Source organism: Cricetulus griseus, chromosome 3, assembly GCF_003668045.3.
Source record: "Cricetulus griseus strain 17A/GY chromosome 3, alternate assembly CriGri-PICRH-1.0, whole genome shotgun sequence".
Taxonomy (NCBI): Eukaryota; Metazoa; Chordata; class Mammalia; order Rodentia; family Cricetidae; genus Cricetulus; species Cricetulus griseus.
The window spans coordinates 268,744,215-268,766,816 of record NC_048596.1 but is presented as its reverse complement, the minus strand read 5'-3'; the positions used below and the strand labels follow the sequence as shown (position 1 = coordinate 268,766,816).

Here is a 22,602-nt window from a genome sequence, read left to right as displayed (position 1 = left end):
CGCGGCCGTCGAGTCACGGCCTTGTCCCGGGAGCGACGCCATCTTGTCGCCCCCGTCCTCCTCAGCGGCTCGCGGTGCCAGGCTCCCGGCTTCTTCGCCCCGCGGCTCCCACCACGCGGTGGAGGAGGAGCGCGGGCCGCCGGCCACGCCTCCCGAGCTCGCAGCCGCGCGCTGGGCGGGGCCGGCCTCCGAGGCCCGTGGCCTCCGGGCGAGGCCTGCGCCTGCGCCACCAGCCCCTCCTCTTCCTCCTCCTCCGCCTCCTCCTCTTCCTCCGCCCGCCGCCGCCCCGGGCCCGGCCGCGGCCCGGCGCCGCCTCTTCCGCCTTCCGCGTCCGCGCGGGCGGGCCCGACGTCAGCGCCGCCCCGCCCGGCCCAGCCTCGGCCTCGGCCTCGCAGCGCGGCGGCGGCGCAGGTCCCTCCCCAGACATGGCCCTGGGAGGTGGCAGCACATGGCGGCCGAGGTGGCCGTGAGCGCGCCCCGGCCAGCCCCAGCCCGCCCTGAGGCTGCCCGCGCCCGCCGGCCGCGCCACGGCCCCGCCGCCCCCCGCCCCGCCGCCGCCGGCCCCGCCGCCGCCGCCGCCGCCCGCGCGCGCCCGCCGCCGCCGCCGCTGCCGCCGCCGCCGCCGCCGCCGCAGCCATGGGCGTGCAGGGCTTCCAGGACTACATCGAGAAGCACTGTCCGAGCGCCGTGGTGCCGGTGGAGCTGCAGAAGCTGGCCCGGGGCAGTCTGGTGGGCGGCGGGCGGCAGCGGCCCCCGCAGACCCCGCTGCGCCTGCTGGTGGATGCCGACAACTGCCTGCACCGCCTGTACGGTGGCTTCTATACCGACTGGGTGAGCGGCGGCCAGTGGAACCACATGCTCGGCTACCTGGCGGCTCTGGCCAAGGCCTGCTTCGGCGGCAACATCGAGCTCTTCGTCTTCTTCAACGGCGCGCTCGAGAAGGCCCGGTTGCACGAGTGGGTCAAGCGGCAGGGCAACGAGCGCCAGACGGCGCAGCAGATCGTCAGCCATGTCCAGAACAAGGGCACGCCACCGCCCAAGGTCTGGTTCCTGCCACCGGTCTGCATGGCCCACTGCATCCGCCTGGCGCTCATCCGCTTCCACGTCAAGGTGCGGCTGGGGTCGGCGGGCCCGGGGTCCCTCAGGGGTGGACCTGGGGTCCCTTTGGGCCCGAGTCAGGGTCGTGCCTGGTGCCCCTTAGACTGGAATCCCTTCGGGCTGGGGTCAGGGTTGGGGTCTGGGGTCACTTGGGCAGGGGTCAGGGTTGAGCTACTGGCCTCTTGGTGCTTGTGTTTGGGCTGGGCCTGGAGTTGATTGGGTAGGGGTCGGAGTTGAGTCTGAGGTCCCTTGGGCCAGGGTCAGAATTGGGCCCGGGGTCCCTTGGGCCAGGGTTCAAGGCTTGGCCTCGGGTCACTTCGGGCTTGGGTTTGAGTTGGGCCTGTGGGGTCCTTTTGGGCCAGTGTCAGGGCTGGACTAGTTCCGGGAAGCCCAGTCTGACCCAGGATAAGTCTTGGGTGCCCCTGCCTGTGGAAGGCCAGGGGAGCAGGCCTCAGTATCTCTCAGGGGCCCTCTCGGGACACAGGGTGTCACCATGCTCAGGCTCGACTCGAGCTCCGCAGAGGGGGCCTGGAGCAAGATGGATGGCGGGCCCTTTAGGCCCGGTGTGGTTGAAGTCCGCCCACAGCCATCCCTCTGCACTTTCTCTTTGGTCTGCTGTGTACCAGTAGACTTGTGTATGAGACACTTGAGGCTGGGGGACAGACCCAAGTGGGGTTGGTGGTGTCATCCCCAACATCCTCAGTCTCTTCCCCTCCTTTTGGGGGCTGGCAGGCTACCCGCTGGTCTTAGACTTAATTTGTATGCATCAGTCGAAATTAACCCGCTCTTTCCCAGCAACAGGTTTGTCGTGGAAGTCTGTAGAATAAACAGTGACAGTGGATCGCCAGGGCCTTAGGGACAAGCAGCTCAAAATAGATTGTCTCCAAAGCTGTGGGAGGTGAACTTTGTGTAGAGGCTCTTGCTGCTTTCTGATTCTCAGAGTAGATGCCCCCACTCCTCTGCCTTTGGAAATGAAATGTTTGGAGAAACTGCCCATGGTAAAATTTTGGTGTTAGATTTCAGTGTATTGTTGAGATGGGTCCCTGTTAGTTCTGTGGTTCAATTCTGTGTTTCTGGTCTGAGTGTACTAGTTCAGAATCAGGAAGAATTTTGGGGGTCGTTTGGCATAGGCACCAGCTTTCAAGAGCTGTTTTTCTGCTGCACAGGAAGCGTTCAGTGACCTTCAGTGGGCCCTGATGGGTGGGTAAGGAGAGCTGCACATTGTCAGCCTTCTGCTGTCTGTCCCTTTGGCAGAAGGCTCAGCAGCCAAAATTGGGCCAGAGGAGAACTTAAGGGCCCAGCACTTGACTGAAAGCTGAGCACCTAGCTGATCCTCAAAAGTCTGGATAGCTTGCATTTTCATGTTTTCTTTAAAACACTTATTTTCAGGGGCAAGGGGGATGAGGCTGTTTTGAGTTTTTACACTTGTCACTGTCTTCCAACTTGTTCTTTTGTTTGGAAACTGAGCTTGAGTTGAAAGTTTTAGACTGTTTCCCTCTTCCTGGTCATCCCTGCTGGCAGTGATGAGATGGTGGTAGTTAAACCTAAACTGATTGCGGAAGTCCCACCCAGGGTCCTGTTGCAATTGGTGAACTTGTGTTTAAGTCTGTGGGTGGAGGCAGATGGAAGAGTGGTGATTGGCCCAGGAGGGTGGCAGATACACGGCGTGTCATTTCTCAGCTAGTTAGTATGAGAGGCTGTGTGTGTGCCTCTCACTTTTTCTCTGTAGCCTGGGGCTCTTGGGAGGGGAAAGTGGAGCCCTTCCTCTCTGATTCACCTCTGGTGGACAGCCTGAAAAGGTCCTGGCTTAATGCTGTTTGGTGATGGGAAGTGACATTTAAGACACAGTGAGCTTTATTATCTGCTTTTGCTAACAGCACTGGGCTGTATCTTTAGTCAGCCAACATTCAAGAAAACATCGAATATTCAGATTAGAATCTCTGTGTGTGTGCAAATGCTTGTGTGTGCTTTTGCCATTTTTGCAAGAAATGTTTGATTCTTCTAAAGTGTAATTTTTTTTTTAAAGGCAGGATCTCACTTTATAGTCTTGACCTGCCTGTAACTCTCTATGTAGAGAGTTCTATGCCTCGAACTCACAGAGGTCCACTTGCCACTGCCTCTGCCTCCTGAGGCTGAGATTTAAAGGACACCATATCTGTCTAATTGTAACATCTTTGGGCCCTTGTGAATGCCTCCCATACCTAGTAGGTACTTGGGATTTTGATCAATGTAGTGTGTGAAGCTAGACTGGAGACAATCTAGATGTGCTTGGTGGGGCATGCCTGTCGCACAGTACTTGGCAAGTTGAGGCAGGAGGATCCTGAGTTTGAGGCTAGCGCATGGGCTTCAGGGTGAGAACCTGTGGTCTTCTTAGCAACCTCACCTTTTTGAAAAATGCCTACAAGATTGAGCTTTTAGAAATGTCTTAGCAACCAAGCAAGATGTCAAGAACCTTGGGTACAATGACAGGAGAATAGTGTTGTCTTTCCTGCCTGAAGGATCCGGGACCTTTGTGCTCTCGCTCAGCCTGCTCCAGCCTTTCCAGATATAGCTGTAGCAACCCCAGTTGTCCATATCCTTAACTCCATTTGAGGAGAGAGAGGTTGAAGAAGAAAGTCTGCTGGAGGCAGGAGCACCATTAATAGCAAAAAGTGACACCAGAGAGAAGATGTGAAACTGCAGAAAGCAGGCGGAATTCTGGGAGCTATTTTTAACCAAGAAAACAATCCCGTGGACTTGGTATCCCTGAGGGTACTGCAGTATTTATTCTATGAGGATGACTTTGAGGGGCTGGCAGATGGCTTAGCTGTTAAGAGCACTTGTTCTTACAGGGGACCTGGATTTGATTCCCAGCATCCTCATAGTGGTTCCCAACTATCTACAACTCCAGTTCCAGAGGATCAGAAGCCTCTTCTGAGTTCCACAGGCACCAGGTGTGAATGCAGTGCGCAGACATACAAGCAGGCAAAACATTCATACACATCAATACTCTAAAAATAATTTTTAAAAAAGTAATAATGTATGGTGCATGTTTTAAAAAGGATGTTTTTGAGTCATAAAAATTACCTTTCCTGTTCTCTGTTTAACTGTTTGTTGTGTGTGTGTGTGTGTGTGTGTGTGTGTGTGTGTATGGGTGTTCTGCCTGCATGTATGTCTGTACACATCTTTTGTGCCTGGTATCTGCAGAGGTTAGGGCATTGGATTTTCTGGAATTGAAATTACAGAAGGTTGTGAACCACTATGTGGTTGCTGGGAATTGAACTGGGTCCTCTGGAAGAGCAGCCAGTGTTCATCACTGAGCCTTTTCTCTAGTGGCAGTTTCTTAATAAGTGTACATGTTCTAGCAAATCCCACTAATGGGTATTTTTCTTAATGAAACTTTATTCTCATAAGCACTAGCATTTGCTCTGAGAATATAACCAGTGGGTAGAGCATTGCCTCGTGTGTGGAGTCCAGGAGTCCATGGCCAGCACTGTATAAACTGGACATAGTGGCATACACCTCTGGCCTCAGTATTTGGGAGGTAAAAGCAGGAGGATAAGAAGTTCGGGGCTAACTGCAGCTGAATAGCAGTTAGAGACTAGCCTAGGCTCCATAAGACTCTGTCTTGGAAAAAAACAAAACAAAAAACCCCAAGTAATAGGTGGCTCAGTTGGTAATGCCTGCTGCACAAACAGGAGAATCTGATGTAGGACCATAGCAGCCATAGAAGAAGGTGAGCATGACAGTGTGCAGCTGTAACCCTGGTGTGCAGCGTGGACATGGGGGCAGTGTGCAGCTGTAACCCCAGTGCTGCGCAGTGGACATGGGAAGATCCCTAGGGCTTGCTGGCCAGTAAGCGCCATGTTCAGTGAGAAACCCTTTCTCACAAAGGTAGAAAGTACTTGAGGAAGATGCCCGTTGTCAGCATCTGACTTACACCCCCCCACACGCACTTCTCAGTGTGCTTCTCTTTATAGGACTTTCTCTGAAAGAGAAAGCCACAGGGATGGGAGTCTAGGAAGTGGCTGTGAAAGTCAGGAGAGGACTACTTTTTTAAAAAGGTAGATATTGGTAAAGAAATTGTCTTGAACACCTATGCACATTATATAAAAACACTTGTTACAAAAATATTAAAAACCATCTTTTTCACTTTTTTTTTTTGAGACAGGGTTTCTCTGTGTAGCTTTGGAGCCTATCCTGACACTCACTCTGGAGACCAGGCTGGCCTTGAACTCACAGACATTCGCCTGCCTCTGCCTCCTGAGTGCTGGGATTAATAATGCGCCACCAACACCCGGCCTATTTCACTTTTTCTAGTGTTTTTTTCAAATTGGATGGATATCTTTTATTTATTCTTTGACAGTTTCATACATATAAACCATCCCTTTTGGTCATCTCCATCTCTATCTTCCCCTTCCCTACTCTACTACCTTTTCTAGTGTTTTATAAATTGACAGAAAGCTATACTTTCCTGTCATTTTTATTTAGAGAATGCGTCTTTGCTAGAGTAATAACTATGTTTTTAAATTACATTTAAATTTATTTTGTGGTGTGGCACATGTGTCAGGGGCACAAACGGAAGTCACAGGACAATTGGTTTCTCTCCATGTGGGTCCTGGGATAGACTCAGGTTTTCTGACTTGGCTGTAGGTCCTTTTTCTGCTGAGCCGTCTTGCCGGCTTCACGTTTTGTACAGTTAGTGGATCTCCGTGACCATTGTAAGTTGGCTTATACTCGAGGTTATGTTCTTGTGGACATACACAGTGTTTCATGAACATGGCATTTGCTGGTCACACTGGTAGAGTGGCCTTTGTGTACCTTGAGTCGTGGTAACCTTTGAAGCCTTGGGGAGTGACTCGTGTTTATTTAAGAATCTTGGTGAGATTAATTCACAGGCACTGTCTAAACACCTCTCCTACCAGACTGGAGGTGTAGGTGTGAAAGCTTACCCTGAGGTTCCTCAGACCTCATCCTGAGCTCCTTCCAGTGGGGCTTTGGTAAATCTGGGTTCTGGTCTGTTTACTCAGAGCTTACACAAAATGGTGCTCCTCTTTCCAGCCAGGCCAAGAAAACACACTTGACTTTAGGCTGATGGTCTCTTCTTGCAAGTCTGCAACAATGAGTAACCAGTGTCAGCCTGGATGCTCACTGGTTCTTGTTCCCATTCACTCTGCCCTTTCGTACTCCGTATCTTACTGGTCATTTTCTATGGCAAGAAGCAGCATCTACTGACTCAGTTACAAGTGGCGACTAGGCACCCTGCAAAGGGAAGTGCAGGCTAAAGTCAAAAGTCCAGTTCCATTGTGTGAATACTCTAGGGGTGTGGCTACATAGTTTTTTGCAGTTACAATAGGAGCAACAGGGTTTCTGTTTAGAAGAAACCACACATCATTACATCCAGAGAACTAAGCAATGCTCAGGGGCCTTTAAGTAACCAGGAAATACAGCTCAGAATTTACTCAAATTGGTCACCCATTAAAAATAAATATTTTACTCTAGTATGTCAGTTTTGTAACTAGTCCTATATTGCTTAATGACAGGAGGAATTCATATTCAGGCAGTTTCTTGAATTATACTTAACTGGGGTAGCCTACAGGCTATGGATATGGAGACCTGTTGCTCTCAGCTACACACCTGTACAGTATGTGACTGTAATGAACACAGGATGCACTTTAGCATAATGGCTCTTACAGCTCAAAACAGAAAAGGTACAGTAGACAGCTAGACACTGAAATGTTCCAGGGCATGTAACGGCAGCTTACCATTTCAAGGGTCAGTAATTTAATAAGCTAAACAATATTCCATTTCTGTGTGGTACGTATCCATAGCTAGACATCTGAATTTCTCCTTCTTTTTGATTATTATGAAAAATGAATAGTGAATAGATTTGAATCTTTGCTTTTATTTCTTTTAAGTATGTACTCAGAAGCAGAATATCTAATTGGCAATTTTGTTTAGCATATATGTGTACACACACACGCGCACACTTGCGCGCTTGGCACACATATTAGTGGTGTTGGGGATTGAGTCAGGGCCTCATGCTTGCTAAGCAAGTACTTTATCACTAAGCTGCACCAGTCATATATTTAATTCTTTCAAAATTGCTTTGTTGTTATCATAGTGGCTGCAGAAGCTATGTGTTTTATGTCATATATTATACTAACATGATCAGCAATATTTTTGTGTCTATAATTTTTTTTTTTTTTTTTTTTTTTTTTTTGAGACAAGGTCTCTATTTAGTCCTGCATGTCCTGGAACTCACTTTGTAGACTGGTCTTGAACTCACAGAAATCATCCCGCCTCTGCCTTTATTGGGATTAAAGGCTTGCATCGTCACACCCTGCCTGTAGTTGTCTTTTTAAAGTAGTGATCTGTAGTTTGCCTAGCCTTTGCAGTTGGTATCCCACCCCCCTTCCCTCTACTCTCTTCCTCATTTACTCTCCCATCTCCTCTCATGTCTTGTCTTGTCTTGTCCTTTTACTTTTCTCCCTGTCTGGAACAGGGTGTCACTGTGTAGCCCAGACTGGCCTGGAGCTAACTGTGTAGACTAGGCTGCCTTCAAACTAATGGCTGCCTTCCTGCTTTAGCCTCCTGGGATTACAGACATGAACTCCCATGGTGCATGAAAGCCAGGCAGGACTGTGCATCCACATTGCCAGATGTCCAGATTTTTCAAGTAAACCAGAACTCCACATTTTATTTGAAGTTATCCCAATTAAAAACTGTCAAGCCAAGCAAAACAGTGCTCTAGGCTGGATTCAGCTCTTGAGCACCAGTTTGTCATTGAGCACTGATTGTTATCAAGTTGTTGTCCTCACCTAGGTCTCCTTTCTAGAGTCCCACTGTCTCTTCCCATCCTGAGCTCTCTTCAGTGGTCAAAGCAATTTAGAGAGTTCCCTCAAGGTGGGATTTCCTTTTTATATGCTTTTTCCTGGTGTCCAGTATCACCTTTTGTGAGGGGCATGCCATCCACATACTCATAGTGTCTGACACTCGCCAAGCTCTCACTGCATGTCTTGAGTCCCTGTCCTACTGACCAGTGGTCCCCTTCCGATTCCACCATCCTGGCTTGTTCTCTACCTCCCACTCCCTTACCCCCCCCCCACCAGCTGTTTCCTTAATCTGCCTCTTGACTTCTCACTCCGAATGAATTTCTAATTTCACTGTTGCTGTCCCAGAACTCAGACCTGATAAGAAGTGCCAACCCCTTAAAGGCTTGTGTTCTGGGTTCCTTTCTGGACACCTTCCCTGGACTCCCCTTGCCTTCTACCATCCCTTTCTCCAATTCTGCAGTTTTACTCTTCACCCAGACAGGTTTGAGCATCAAGATCACTGCCATCAGTCTCCACTACTACAGAGTCGCCTGACTGTTCCATCCCCCACTCCGCTAGTCCCTACACTAAGGACACATGGTAGCACCACAGTCTTTCTTACCTCTTCCTCTTTCTCATTCCCAGTATCGCTGACACAGAAGCCGCTGCGCAGGTTCTGAAACCAAGTTATTGACTATTTATTGACATTTAAGAAATGATATAGACTCAAATACAACCAGAATCTAGAAATGTAAGACATATACTAGGAACCAGTACCATTTCCTACTGATACATCAGAATGGCCTTGAGCTCCCACAGTTACCCCATGTTATTCATCTTGCACACCCAGGTAGAGCAGCCCACCACATCTTCAGGGAGGAAGGCCTCTGTCATGTTCAGACTTGGCTAAGCCATTAGAGTCCAACTCTGTTGAGACTTGTCGACCCTTCTGCAGCCCTAGCCATTATATCTTACACCATCCCAGCCTTATTTATCTGTTTGCTTATTTGATTCTGCCATCCCGTCTTTTCTGATTGCTACCTCACTTAAGTTTGTCAAATGTATACTCTGCCCAAAGCCTCTCAAATGCTATTTTGTTTCTTGGGGTGTGTGTGTACTTAACGTGTGTGCATTTGGAGGCATGAGCAGGACTTTGGGTATTTTCCTGTATTAGTGACCACCTATCTGCTTAGAGACCGGCAGCTTGTTGTTTGGTTACGCTAGGTTGGCCCCTCTTTGCCCCTCAAAGCTGGGTTACAGATGCATAATTGTGAGTTCTGGGGATTTGACCTCAGGTCCTTATGCTTGCAGAACAAGCACTCTAACCCAGGGAGCCATCTTCACAGTCCCCACATTCACTTAAACAAAAAATTAGGGTCTCACTGTGTAGCCCTGGTCAGCCTAGGATTCCCAGAAGTTTGCCTGTGTCTATCTTTGGCTTGCTGGAATTAAAGGCATGTGCCACAATGCCAGGCTTTGTTACTGTCTTTTCGAGGGTTTTACTAGGTAGAATTGTCTGGTCTAAAACTTGCTATCCTGACCAGGCAGGTCTTGACCTCACAAGTACTGGGATTAAAGGTTCACACCACTACACTAACATACCCTTTTTAAAATTAAAATATTTACTGTGTTCTTTTATATAGCCAGAAGCATTTTATTTTCTTTCAACATTTGGACCAATAACCATTTATTAAAATGTATTTTTTTATGGTTTCTGTTTTCTAGGGGCTTAATTCTTCTTTTTATGTTTACTTATTTTATGTGTATGGATCATTTGCCTGCACGTATGTATATGTATACATACCATGTGCATTCCTGGTGCCCACAGAGGCTAGTAGAAGGCATCAGATTCCCCCAGGTCTAGAGTTATAGGTGGTTTGAAATATCATGTAGGTACTGGGAATCAAACTCTCTGGTCTTCTGGAAGAGCAGTCAGTGTTCTTAACCACTGACCCATCTCTCTAGCCCGGAAAGGGCATACTTTTAGCAGCCAACTGAGTGCCTGTTACTGCCTGTCCTGGAGTGGTGAAGGGAATTGAGAATTAGGGAAGCCTTTAGGAAGCTTACACTGGGTTAGAGTGTTGAGGTGAGTCTTTCATGTTAACAATTAGGACTTTTTTTTTTTACTGCCATAAAATAACATTTTTGTGAAGACTTGGGAGTAGTTCTTAGCTAGGGCTGACGGATGAGGTAGTTGTCAGTGTCATCAGAGCCCCCATGGCAGAGGGTGTTAACTGGGGAGAGGGAGGCCAGGGATGCTGCTGACATTCTGTAGTGCCCAAAACTGCTGCCTGCAGTAGAGAGTTATCTAGTCCCAAATTCCAGTAGTGCCAAGTCAAGGAAACCCCAATGCGGCCAAATCCAAGGATTTCTAGGGATTTGGGGCCCTTGTATACCAGGAAGAGGACTCGGAAGTAAAAAGGGGGGTGTGTGTGTCTGTGTCTGTGTGTGGCTGTGTGTGTCTGTGTGTGTCTGTGTGTGTGTCTGTGTATTCTGTCTTTAAGATATTTTTAGATCTATATTACTCTTCATTTTAATTTACTGAAATTTATACTAATGGAAAAAAGCTAATTAATACACACTATACATTCTAACTTCAGTAAGCAATTAACTATAGGAGTAAATGTCAAAAGGCTGTATATGAAGAAAGGCATTTTAGAGTGATTAGGCTATTTTCTAGTGGATTTGTAGACAGAATTTAAAAAAACAAAACAAACAAAAAAACCAAACCAACTAGACATATAAGTGAACCTGAGTTTGGGCTGGAGCCATGGTTCAGTGGTTAAGAGCACATACTATTCTTGCAGAGGACCAGTGTTCTGTTCCTGTTCCCAGCACCCACATCTAGCAACTATAAACTGTCTGTAACTCCAGCTCCAGGGGATCTGATACTCCTCTGTCCTCCTCACACAGACAGACATATACATGTACATATAAATAAATAATAGTATCTTTAAAAATAAACGAACCAGAGTTAACATACAATATTTTAAAATTCTCCAGATACCTGTGTAGCTTATCATTTATTTTGCTTTTACTTTTTTTCCTCCCCTATGGAAAGTAAGTTCTATGAGGACCTTGGCTGTCATCCAGCTCCTAGAACAATCCCTGGCTTATTGGGGTTGTTCACAGACTATCTCCTAAGTGTGACACACCCAGACACTGCTGCTTCCTCCTGTAGGCTGTGTGATAGGAGGAAGTAAAGTTTTTTCCAGCTCCAAGTAAGAGTTAATTCCAAAGGTGACTGACTGAGCTCATCCCAGCCACCTGGTGCTGGGCTTTATCTTGCAATAATCCTTTTATGCTTCTTAACTCAAGATGTACTCTGTTGAGAAGGCATAAAAGAGGGCTGTGCTGGTAAACTGGCTTCTGCTGCTTTCTTTCTTGTTGCTCCCAATTTGAGGCATCATGGGACAAGTGTGAGCTGAGCTGTCATTGAAAGACAGTGTCCGCGTGTGCCCTGGCTGTTTGGTATTTAGTTTGCTATTGTCTCAGAAAGACAAAACAAAACAAAAATGACAAAAAAAACCTAAACTTATGGTTTGGGAAAGAATGGATTTCCCATGCTGTTGTCATTTTGCCTGTTAGTATGTTGCAGTAACAGGAGGCTCCAGCCAGAGGGCTGATCCCTCGAGGTCCAGTGTGGTCTTGTTTTTGGAAGTAGAGCCCCTTGATGAAGAGCAGTGACAGGTCCACTGAGACAGTTTGGGGTTCTCTAGACCCTGCCCAGAGCACTTGCAAGCTGCTGGACCATAGGACTTGGCCAACATTGCTATGGTAAATTGTATCAATGTAAAATTCTATTTTCTGAGCTCTGAAAGTTAAGTTTTGACATTTCAAATTTTGTGATGATTTAAAATTTTACCATTTATGTATCTATTTAGATACAAGATGTTGTTATGTTATAACTGAGACTTTAGGTGCATGTCACTGTGCCCAGCTTAGAATGACTTTAATAAAAATTCTGTTAAGTTCTAACCAAGTCATTTGGAGGTTTTTATAGTAGGCTATTTTAAATAGAATCCATATGAAAATACTATGGATGTCTCTTACCAGGTTTTTTAATTTGTAAAAAAATATAAAATTTAACTTGCATTTCTTTTATATCTACTCCCTTGTAGGATTTTATTTTTTTAAAGAAGGGAAAGAAAACAGTTTTATTGCCAAATAAGCATTGAATCAAACTGCAGTCATGTAATAAACAACCTGCTAAAGGGATTGAAAAGGAGGGGAAAAAAAAATCACACTCTTTGGTAGTCCAGAAAAGGCATTGCATACGTGCTTAATTGTCATATATCCACATGGAAAAAATAAGATTTGTATTTTTTATTAAGTAAAAAGTTACATCGTGGAGTTAAGTGCCTAAGCCTTCTAAGACTATCAGGAGTCCGGGTGTTATCCTTTTTTGTTTGTTTGTTTGTTTGGTTTTGGTTTTGGTTTTTTTTTTTTTTTTTTTTTTGATTTTTTCAGACACGGTTTCTTTGTGTAGCTTTGAAGCCTATCCTGGAACTTGCTCTGTAGACCAGGCTGGTCTCGAACTCACAGAAATCCACCTGCCTCTACTTCCCTAGAGCTGGGATTAAAGGCGTGTACCAACACCGCCTGGCGATATCCTTCTTTTATTATTGTCTTTTTACAGTTGTAGTATGGTACACATATTTTGTCACCTTAACCATCTTTTTGTGTACATATGTGTATAGTGTGCATTCTTGTGTGAGCACATGTGTATGTGGACATGTGAAAGAAAGCCAGTTGATGTTAAGTGTCATTCTTTACTGATCTTCACCGTATCTTCACCTTCTGTGTTGAGATGCAGGCAGTCTCCCACTTGAACTCAGAGAGCTTCAGGATTGCACTAGTCTAGCTAGCCAGCTTGCTCCAGGAGCTTCAGCTCCACCTTCTGATCACTGGAACTATTATAAATGCATGCCCTCAGCAGGGCAGGTGCTTTGTCTGCTGAGCCCCCTCCCCAGCCCCATGGTAAACAACCCTCTTTGGGGAACGGCTCTGCTGTCCTCCACACTTGCTGCACCTCTATGCTCTCACCCCCAACAAGGGCTCTCTTTTTCTACTTGCTTGCCTATACTTCTTTTTTGTTTGTTTGTTTTTTGAGACAGGGTTTCTCTGTGTAGCCCTAGCTGTCCTGAACTAGCTCTCTTTTTGTAGACCAGGCTGCCTCTGCTGGGATTAAAGGCATGCTCCACCCGGGCCTGGCTGCCTATACTTCTTGTTATCTGTTTTTGAATAGTAGCATACTACTGAGTACAGTCACTGTGGTGTGGTTTGCATGTCCCGGATACTTGCCAGAGTTGTGCATCTTTTTGGTGCCACTCCTTTTAGTTCAAAAGAAACATGGCTGGCTGTGGTCGAGTTCTGGGCTAACTCAAACAAATATTTCTCATTGCTCTAAGGACCATTGCCTTCTATTCTTATGGAATAAATGAGGCATGTAAGATCTGCTTGGTCAGTTATGACTGCAGTTTCTCTAGAAGGAGAGATTGGAATGAATGCTGTTACAGTTAAATCTCCCCTTTAAAGTCAGAAACAATAACCCACCCCACCAGACTGCAAATGACGATTGGGTTCTGGTTTTATGAGTTGGATGGGGGCAGGGACCACTTTTTGATTGAACTTCTGTGGGCATATGTCAAAGCCTGTTCTTGTTTTGTCTTTTAAGCAGAAGAATGCAGGTTCATCTACATCCTCACATGACCAGGCTAGCTTGTATCTTCTCGGATGGCTGAAGGATGGGTTAATTGTAAAAGCATTCTGAGATGAGTCATTCAGTGTTTATCTATGACATATCCTGTTTACTTAAGAAGGGCCCGACACATTTCATGCGTTTGTTACTTGAAATGATTCTGTGAGGTTCCCGGTTTCCCTGTGATGAAGATACAAGCATACCAATATTAAGTGGCCAGTTTTCCCACCTGATTAGCGGGGACATAAGAGTGTGCTTTCCCTAGAGTTTAGGAGTGAGTGGCAGTGCTGCCTTCAGGACTGTCCCAGTGTCTGCTTCTCACAATTAATAGAGTAATTAGTATACTTGATAGCTAATGTTGGAAACTTTAAACCATTGCTCTTTATAAAATCAGCTTTGACTTATTTGCCCTTTTTTTAATGAGTGTGGGTGTTTTGCCTATATCTATGTCTGTGTACCACTTGTGTGCCTGGTGCCTATGGAAGCCAGAGAGGGCATTGGATCCCCTGGAACGGGAGTTACAGTGTATGCTGTTGTGTGGGTGCTGGGAACCTAATTCTGGTTCTTTGATCTTAACTTCTGAGCCATCTCACTAGCTTCTTCCTTATTTTTTACTATGATGTTTAACACCATAATTGACATAAAAAAATTAGCCCAAAATTCTGTGTTAAGTTGATAGTAGAATAAAAATAATCATCCTAAGCTAAGTAGAAGGTACTTACTTGAGAGCTAAACCATACATTTTGCTGCCATTTAAACTTTTAAGCATTAGCCTTATCTGCCCTGTTTCTTGGGAGGGTATGTAGCTCCTACCTGCTGGCTCAGGTGGGCACCTGTGGTGGTCGCTGGCCTTGCTTGCTCTCAGCTGGAGTCGAGGAAGTTTGTTCCTCTGGGTTTGTGCAGGAGTTTTGGAGTTTCACTTCCTTGGTAGGAAACTTGCACCACTTCTAACACAGCAGGTGGTCTCAGTGGCTTCTGGTATGGGAAGTTCAAATCCAAGTCTGATACACCTTAGAGATAGATAGGGTTCTCTAGGTAGCTGTGAAGGCTCAGTTCTTTTGTTTTATGCTTTCTGGGGTTAACAGTAGCAATCTTCTCAATGTCACATCTCATAGGATTCGTTTGTTGTTTGTTTTAATTCAACACAGAATTCTGTGTAGTCCTTCTTGGTTGTCCTGGAATTCACTCTGTAGACCACGCTGGCCTGGATCTGCCTGCTTTTGCCTCCTGAGTGCTGGGATTCGAGGTGTGTGCCACCACTGTCTGCCTGGATTCTCATTTTTTAATTGTTTAATTATTATCATCATTATTAGCGAGCGAGCGAGTGTACGCTTGTGCATGTTTTGTGTGTGTGTGTGTGGGGGGGTTTGATTCAGGATTTCCCTGTATAGCCCTGGCTGTCCTGGAACTCACTTTGTAGACCAGGCTGGTCTTGAACTCACAGATCCTCCTGCTTCTGCCTTCTAAATGCTGGGATTAAAAGGGTGCACCACCACTGCCCAGCTGTTTATTATCTTTTAAGAAAGGGTCCTGCTATGTAACCTAGTCTGTCCTTGAACTTTCCATGCCTTGGCACAATGGATGCTGAGATTATAGACATCTGCCACCAACTTGACCACATACATTTTTCACCCTGTGTTGGGATTCTACTGAGCCATCTCTTCAGCCTCAAGCTTCATACTTTTTATTCACGTCTAAGAATGAAATTAACAAATCTAGGATGCTATAAAAATACGAATTTTACTATATTATTCCCAGGCTCACCCTGGGAAGAGTAGAAGCAGGAGAGAAGGAGAAAGTAATGAATCCTGATGACCTGAGGAGGATGGCTCCTGTTTGTCCTACTCTGCTTTTGAGCACTGAAGCTTTAGGACTGTGTGTGTGTACATGTGTGTTTGTGCATGTGGAGGAGGCCAGTGTATGTTCAGTGGCTTCTTCTGTTGTTCTCTCCCTTGCTTTTTGAGACAGGGTCTCATTGAAGCTAGAGTTCATAGTACATTGGGACAGTACTGAAGCTGGCCTTGGTTTCCCAAGTGCTGGGGTTTCAGGCTTGTGTGACCATGCCCAGTTTCTTCATTTTTATATTTGGATAAATGACTGCCTGTGGCACAGCACCTCCTACTCCTGCTCAGACCTCCTGTTTGTGCTGTTTTCACTCTGATCATATCTTCTGCTAAGTCTTTAATCAACTAACTTTGTCTTAAAGCTTGAAGACTTGTGTGTTCAGCTACTATAAATGTTCATAGTTATCTGACTCGTCCATTCATCCATTCGTCTGTCAGTCCTGGTTAAGGGCTGGAAGCAGGTTAGTGGTGGGATGAGGGCCTAACATACACAAGACCTTGGGTTCTCTCCCAGCACTACTACAAAACAAAACAAAAAAAGGAAAAAGAATAGGCCTTGTTGCCTGATGCCCAGGAAGCACTGAGACAGAGAAATGCCATATTTTGTGAGTTCCCAAGGATTCTTCAATTACAGATTAGCAAGCTCGTCTCTCCAGCAGCAACAGCATGCACTTGAAGTTACAGAGTGGTCTGCAGCAATTCCCCATTAGCTTTTTCCTTCATTCCAGCAGAATTCTTTGTTTTCAACACTGGTTTTCAGCATTTAAAAGTAAAGTGTAGCTGGGTATGGCTATGAAGGCCTGTAACACCAGCACTTGGTAGGCTGCAGTGGGTGGGTGGGTGGCTGCAGTGTCTGCAGTGGGTGGGTAAGTGGCCGCAGTGGCTGCAATAGGTGGGTGAGTGTCTGCAGTGGCCGCAGTGGGTGGGTGAGTGGCTGCAGTGGCTACAGTGGGTGGGAGAGTGTCTGTAGTGGCTGCAGCGGGTGGGTGAGTGGCTGCAGTGGCTGCAGTGGGTGGGTAGGTGTCTGCAGTGGGTGGGTGGGTGTCTGCAGTGGCCGCAGTGGGTGGGTGAGTGGCTGCAGTGGCTGCAGTGGCTGCAGTAGGTGGGTGAGTGTCTGCAGTGGCTGCAGTGAGTGGGTGAGTGGCTGCAGTGGCTGGGGTGGGTGAGTGGCTGCAGTGGCTGCAGTGGGTGGGTGAGTGGCTGCAGTGGGTGGGTGGGTGTCTGCAGTATCTGCAGTGGTGGTGAGTGTCTGCAGTGGGTGGTGAGCTTGAGGGTGCTGCAGTGAGTGGGTGGGTGAGTGTGGCTGCAGTGGGTGGGTGAGTGAGTGCTGCAGTGGGTGGGAGAGTGGCTGCAGTGGCTGCAGTGGGTGGGTGAGTGGCTGCAGTGGCTGCAGTGGTGGGTGGGTATCTGCAGTAGCTGCAGCGGGTGGGAGAGTGGCTGCAGTGGCTGCAGTGTGTGGGTGAGTGGCTGCAGTGGCTGCAGTGGGTGGGTGAGTGCCGCAGTAGCTGCAGTGGGTGGGTGAGTGGCTGCAGTGGCTGCAGTGGGTGGGTGGGTGTCTGCAGTGACTGCAGTGGGTGGGTGGCTGCATGAGCTGAGGTCCTTGTTTTTTGTAGAGACAGACTTTTGAAAGTTAAGAATCTGTCCAAAGTCTAGCAGAGAGAGAACCAGAGTGGACTGCTTTCTCATGGGACTGTTCTTTTTTCCTCTGTGGTAATGCTGGGATGGAACTGAGAGCCTTCACATGTTAGGTTCTCACCCAGCCACTAACCTGCTTCCCAACCCTTACCAGGTTTTTGTTTTTTCTTTCTTTCTCTCTTAAAAAGTTGTGTACACATAATTCCATTACCCTGATACGACTCTGTTGGGTCTTTTCCTTTTCCTGTTTGTTTCCACAGACACAGTTTAGCATAGCTATGATTAGCATTATATTGTGTTCTAGTATGATTAATGTTATAATGAAACTTTCCTCAAGTTTTTCCACAAAACATTGTAGTGACTACCTGTTTCATAATTTAAGTTTAGTTTTCTCCTGTACGAATTAGTATGATTCTTTTCATGGTTCTAATGATTTTTATTTGGTAGATTCGTTTTTTAGGCTATTTCCTGGCGTAGGGTTACTGGTCAAAGAACATGAAGGTTTTATAGCTTTTAAAATATACTGCCTACTGTTTTACAACACTCAGAGCATTATTGGAAAGCTGACAAGTTAGACCTGAGCCCTGCTGTCTCGTCAGACCCCACTTCCCGGTCTTTGATTTTATCTCAGATCTGCAGACATGGCCTTGGGAACCCACCTAGAGCTGCCTCTTCTTTCAGCCTTTGGTTGAAAAGTTTTTCCTTAGGGGAAGCCTACCCTGCTTTGGCATGTAGTCACTTCCCTGCGCTATAAAGTCCATAGTCTGGGAGCTCAGAGAGTGATGCACTCAGGAGTTGAGCCTAGCCCTCCTAGTCCCTAACCTTGGAGGTGAAGCTGCTGTGCCTTTTCTGGAGCAAGGGTGCTGATGAACTGCCCACAGATAGAAACGTGGACTGCACAGACTCACTGCATGGTGTCCTACAGCTCACAAATCCTCTGTCTGCCCTCGTCCCTTTTACTGTAGAACCTCTTCAGAGGGGACTCAGGGAAGCAACTAGTGATTGCTGTTAACTTAGCAATACTTAAAGTTTTTTAACTTTAAAATTTCTATGGAAGAAAATTATTTGATTAAAGAATTTGGACTAGACTAAGATTACCATTTCTAGATGGGATTCGTCTTAGAAAAATTTCAGCTACTTTTCTGTTTTAGTTAGATTAAGGAATGCGGTAAATTTCACTTGTTCTAGGGAAGAACATTACTTGACTAATTGTAGTTTTGCTTTTTCTTATAACATGCAGTGTTTTATTAAATTTCCTCCCCAAAAGAATTCAAAAGGTTATTTCTCCTTTAACTATTGTCACTAACAGTTTGCTTTGCCTCCTGGTGAGATTTCATTACAACTAATTTCAGCAAACCTGGGAACCACTTCCATTGTGAAAGCCAGCAAGGAGATTAGCTTAATGACAGCCACCATGGAGGAGACACAAATATCTGTGTCACTAAGGTGCAGTAGGATAGCTGCTGGTCGCTTGACTATTGCCTGCTGGAACTTAACTTTAAATTTAATTTAAAATTTCATTCCTTACATCCATCCATTAGATTATAGTTCTAGAAATTTCAGATTAAAGAGGTGAGCATGCATCTCTCCTAAGTTTGGAGATTTAACTGAGTCCCCTGAGTCCATGTGGATTTAAAGTACCTTCATTTGTTGTAGAAACAGACAGCTTTCTAGAATTTTAGTTGGACAGAGTTTGAGAGTTAACAAGAAAGGGAAATCAGTAGTTTGGAATTTGAAGCATTATACTTGCTTAAAATTTAAAAATGATTTTGACTTAGGTTCTAACAGAGCAGTTTTCAGTGCTTGTGGGTGTATGTCTAGGACCCCAGCAACTCCAGAGGGCTTCTGAGGTGTCCTCCCTGGCTGCTGCTCAGTGAGCCTCCAGGAGGAGCTGCTGTGCATAGTTCACTTAGTTTGGTGGGGATGCCAAGTGAAAGTGCTTGGGCTCCTTGTAGTTGGTCTGAGTGGCAGTCCTGCTGTGCCTTGCACAGGGACAGTGCACCCTGAGGCTCCCCTGTGATAAATGCCTCAGCATAGACTCAGAGGCAGATAGTGCAGGCCTTTGTTTAAAGGAGAAAATGTAGTGTTGCTTTCCAATTTGAAGAGATTGTGTTGGCTATGCAAATGTGGGTGCCTTCTTTGTCATAATCTTTTTGCTTTTGTTTTCCTTCTTCATCTCCCCTCCCCCATTTTCCTTTCTTTTAAATACTGTCACAGGGATCAGTCAGATTTGCCTGTTTTTAAGCAGGGTGAGTTTTGAATTGTCATGACTGGGAATTAATTTGCAGTATAGATGGGATGGTAGATTATTGACAGGTGATTTGAATTCAGTTTCCCTATGAGAGTCCTCTTGGAACACTGCTGCACACTTGGTCCTGGCACTTGTTGATCATTAGGATAATGTTTATGTCAGTAGCTCTTCAGTGCTGTCAAGTCCATGTGCCTGTTGAGCCTGCTGCTGCAGTGTGAGCCTGCGTCTGATGGCATCCCCTTGTTTTCTGTGTGCAGGTCGCACAGAGCCTTGAGGACCACCATCAAGAAGTGATTGGCTTCTGCAGAGAGAACGGCTTCCACGGCTTGGTGGCCTATGACTCTGATTATGCACTCTGCAACATCCCCTACTACTTCAGTGCCCACGCCCTGAAACTGAGCCGAAACGGCAAGAGTCTCACCACAAGCCAATATCTGATGCACGAAGTTGCCAAGCAACTGGACCTGAACCCAAATCGTTTTCCTATTTTTGCTGCTCTGTTAGGTAGGTGGAGTAATGTGAAAACAGCTTTCTAAGGGAATGGTACAGTAAGCATACTGATGTATCTTTTGAAGATTTTTCTGCCTGAATGCTTTGGTTTTGTATCTGATGTTTGCATTTAAGAATGAAAGAATGGGCTCTTCAATTGTTTTTTATTTTATTTTATTTTATTTGCTAGTAATGTATTGTTCTTGTTTCTAAGCTTTTGTTTGTATGTTGTTCTATCCAAGCTGAAAAACTTACTCTGTGATAAATTCCAATTTTAGGAAAATAACATTTCTCAATCACATATGCTAACACATGCCTACTATGATAGTGTTAGTGATCATCAAACTGTAGCGTAAAACTGTGTTTATAAAAGAAAAAAAAGTATGTGTCTAGCATTGTATCACAAGCCTGTAATCCCAGCATGAAGGAAGCTGAGACAGGAGGATCGCCACTTTGGGGCCAGCAAGTTCAAAATCATTCTGAGCAACCTAACGAGACCCTGTCACAAAAAACCAAATGGGCTTAAGGAGTGTTTTGCTCTTGTAGAGGACCTGAGTTCAGTTCCCAGCACCCATGTTGGGTGGTACTTGCACACATATGTATGTATTTCCACATAGAATACACTTGGGCTGGAGAGATGGCTTAGCACTTACTTCTCTTTCAGAGGATCTGGTTTCATTTCCCAGCATCCACATGACAGCACACAACTGTCTGTAATTCTAGTTCCAGGGAATCTGACACTCACACAGACATGTATGTAGGCAAAATGCCAATGCACATGAAATAAAACACACACACACACATACAATTCAAAATAAATCTTTGATTAGAAATGGTTCAGAAGTTAAGAGCACTTACTATTCTTGCAGAGGACCCCCCACCCCCACCTTTGGTTTGGTTCCTGGCACTCATGTGGTAGCTCACAACAATCCATAACTCTTAGTTCCACGGGATCCAATGCCCTCTTCTTACCTGTGGGCACCAGGTGCACATGTATGGCACACGTACATACCTATATACATACATGTGGGCAACACACTTGGATACATACAATGAAATAAATAAGTTTAAAATTAGAAAAAAAAATCTTACAGGGCAGTGGTGGTACACACCTTTAATCCCAGCCTGTGGGAAGGCAGAGGTGGGGGGAGGAGGGAATCTCTTGAGCCTGGTCTACAAAGTGAGTTCCAGGACAGCCAGGACCACACAGAGAAACCGTGTCTCAAAAAGCTAAAGGGAAAAGAAAACCAGACCAAAAAAACTTTAAACACGAAAAAAATATGCCACAGGGCTAAAGCATTGCTGTGATTTCTTTCCCTTTGCATGGTAATCGCTGTAATGAAAGAAAACAATTTCTGTTTTGTTTTGTTTTGAACTAGAGTCTTATGTAGCCCAGGTTGGCTTCCAGTGACCTTGTAGCCAAGGATGAGCTTGGACTTTAGGTCATCTGTCTCTGCTCCTCTATGATTGCAGATGTGTGACACCACATCCAGCGGAAAATCAAATACTTTAAAACAAAAACAAAAACAAACTAAATACATTTTTATATTTTTTTTCTTTTGGCTTTTTGGAGACAGGGTTTCTCTGTGGCTTTAGAGGCTGTCCTGGAACCTAAGTAAATTTTTAAAAATCCCATGAAAGAATTGTTTTGTTATTTTCCCAGAAGGATATATTTTATGTATTAATTTATATTACTTAAATATGCTTCAAGAGGTAACACAAATTTTTATGTTTGTTTGCTTTTTTGTTTCTTTGCTTTTGTTTTTTTGAGATAAGGTTTCTCTGTGTTGCCCTTTCGGTGCAGGAACTTGCTTTGTAGACCAGGCTGGGTTCAAACTCATAGAGATCCTCCTGCCTCTGCCTCCCGAGTGCTGGGATTAAAATCGTGCACCATCACCGCCTGGCAACACTTGTGCCTTTTACTTTGCACCTGCCTTGTGTAGCTCCTTTCCTGGTAACTTACCCTTCCTGTGTCTTTGGATATGTGTGAAGATAACTTTTTTTTTTTCATAATTGTGTCCAAGTAGAAAGGTGTATTTTTTTGGAGTGAGGTTTTCCTGTGACTTAACTCCTTGATTCTTTGCTTTAGATACTCAGAGCCCTTTGGGAAGCTGCGTGGTCTTTAGCAAAGTTACCGCACTTTATATGGAGTTAGCCCATTCTGGGAAATTAATTAAATTGTGTGTTATTTTTAGAAATTGCTAGTTACCAGAAAGGTAGGTGTATGTAGGTCAGAGGTCAGTCTCTAGTGATATTTCTCTGGACAGCTGTCTACTTTTGTTGTTGATATCTCTCCCTGGGACCTGGGGCTCACTAGTAAGTGTAGGCCAGCTGCCTAGTGAGCCCTAAGGAGGATCCATGTGTGTTTGGTGCAGGTATCCACACGCACGTGCGCCTCATGTTGGGGTTATAAAGCTTGTGCCATTATACCTGTCTTTTTATGTGGGCTTTGGGGTTACAACCTGGGTTTTCATGCTTGCAAGCTAAACACATTTGCCAACTGAGCTATCTCTAGCACCAGATTTTTTTTTTTTTTTGCACCAGATTTTTATACAAAGTTTATAAATAGATTTTTATAGTTTATAGTTTTGTTTTTTACAAAACAGTTTTATATTTTGTTGTATAATAAAATACTACTTTTACAAGTTGTTTATTTGGATCTAGTTACAAATATAATTTCTTAGGAATTTTCATATTTTGAGATTTAGAAGATTAAGACATGAAGTATATTTTCGGAAGTTATAATGTAAAAGGATACTTTTTTGGATGTTAAAAGTATGTGTTGAGGGC

The 22,602-nt window shown here is 45.4% G+C and overlaps 1 protein-coding gene across 3 annotated transcripts in view; it reads left to right on the top strand.

The window, feature by feature from the left end:
* The first annotated feature begins 596 nt into the window (after window positions 1-596).
* The window catches only part of Fam120a (family with sequence similarity 120A), a 97,460-nt gene continuing 75,454 nt past the window's right edge, over window positions 597-22,602 (top strand). For 2 of the 3 annotated variants that reach the window (XM_027409975.2, XM_027409973.2), the window contains exons 1-2: window positions 597-1,110; window positions 19,581-19,827. In XM_027409975.2, coding sequence (XP_027265776.1) covers window positions 637-1,110; window positions 19,581-19,827 — 721 coding nt within the window. In that variant the 5' untranslated portion in view covers window positions 597-636. The remainder of the gene's footprint in view (window positions 1,111-19,580; window positions 19,828-22,602) is intronic. The other variant, XM_027409974.2, reaches the window with a different exon arrangement.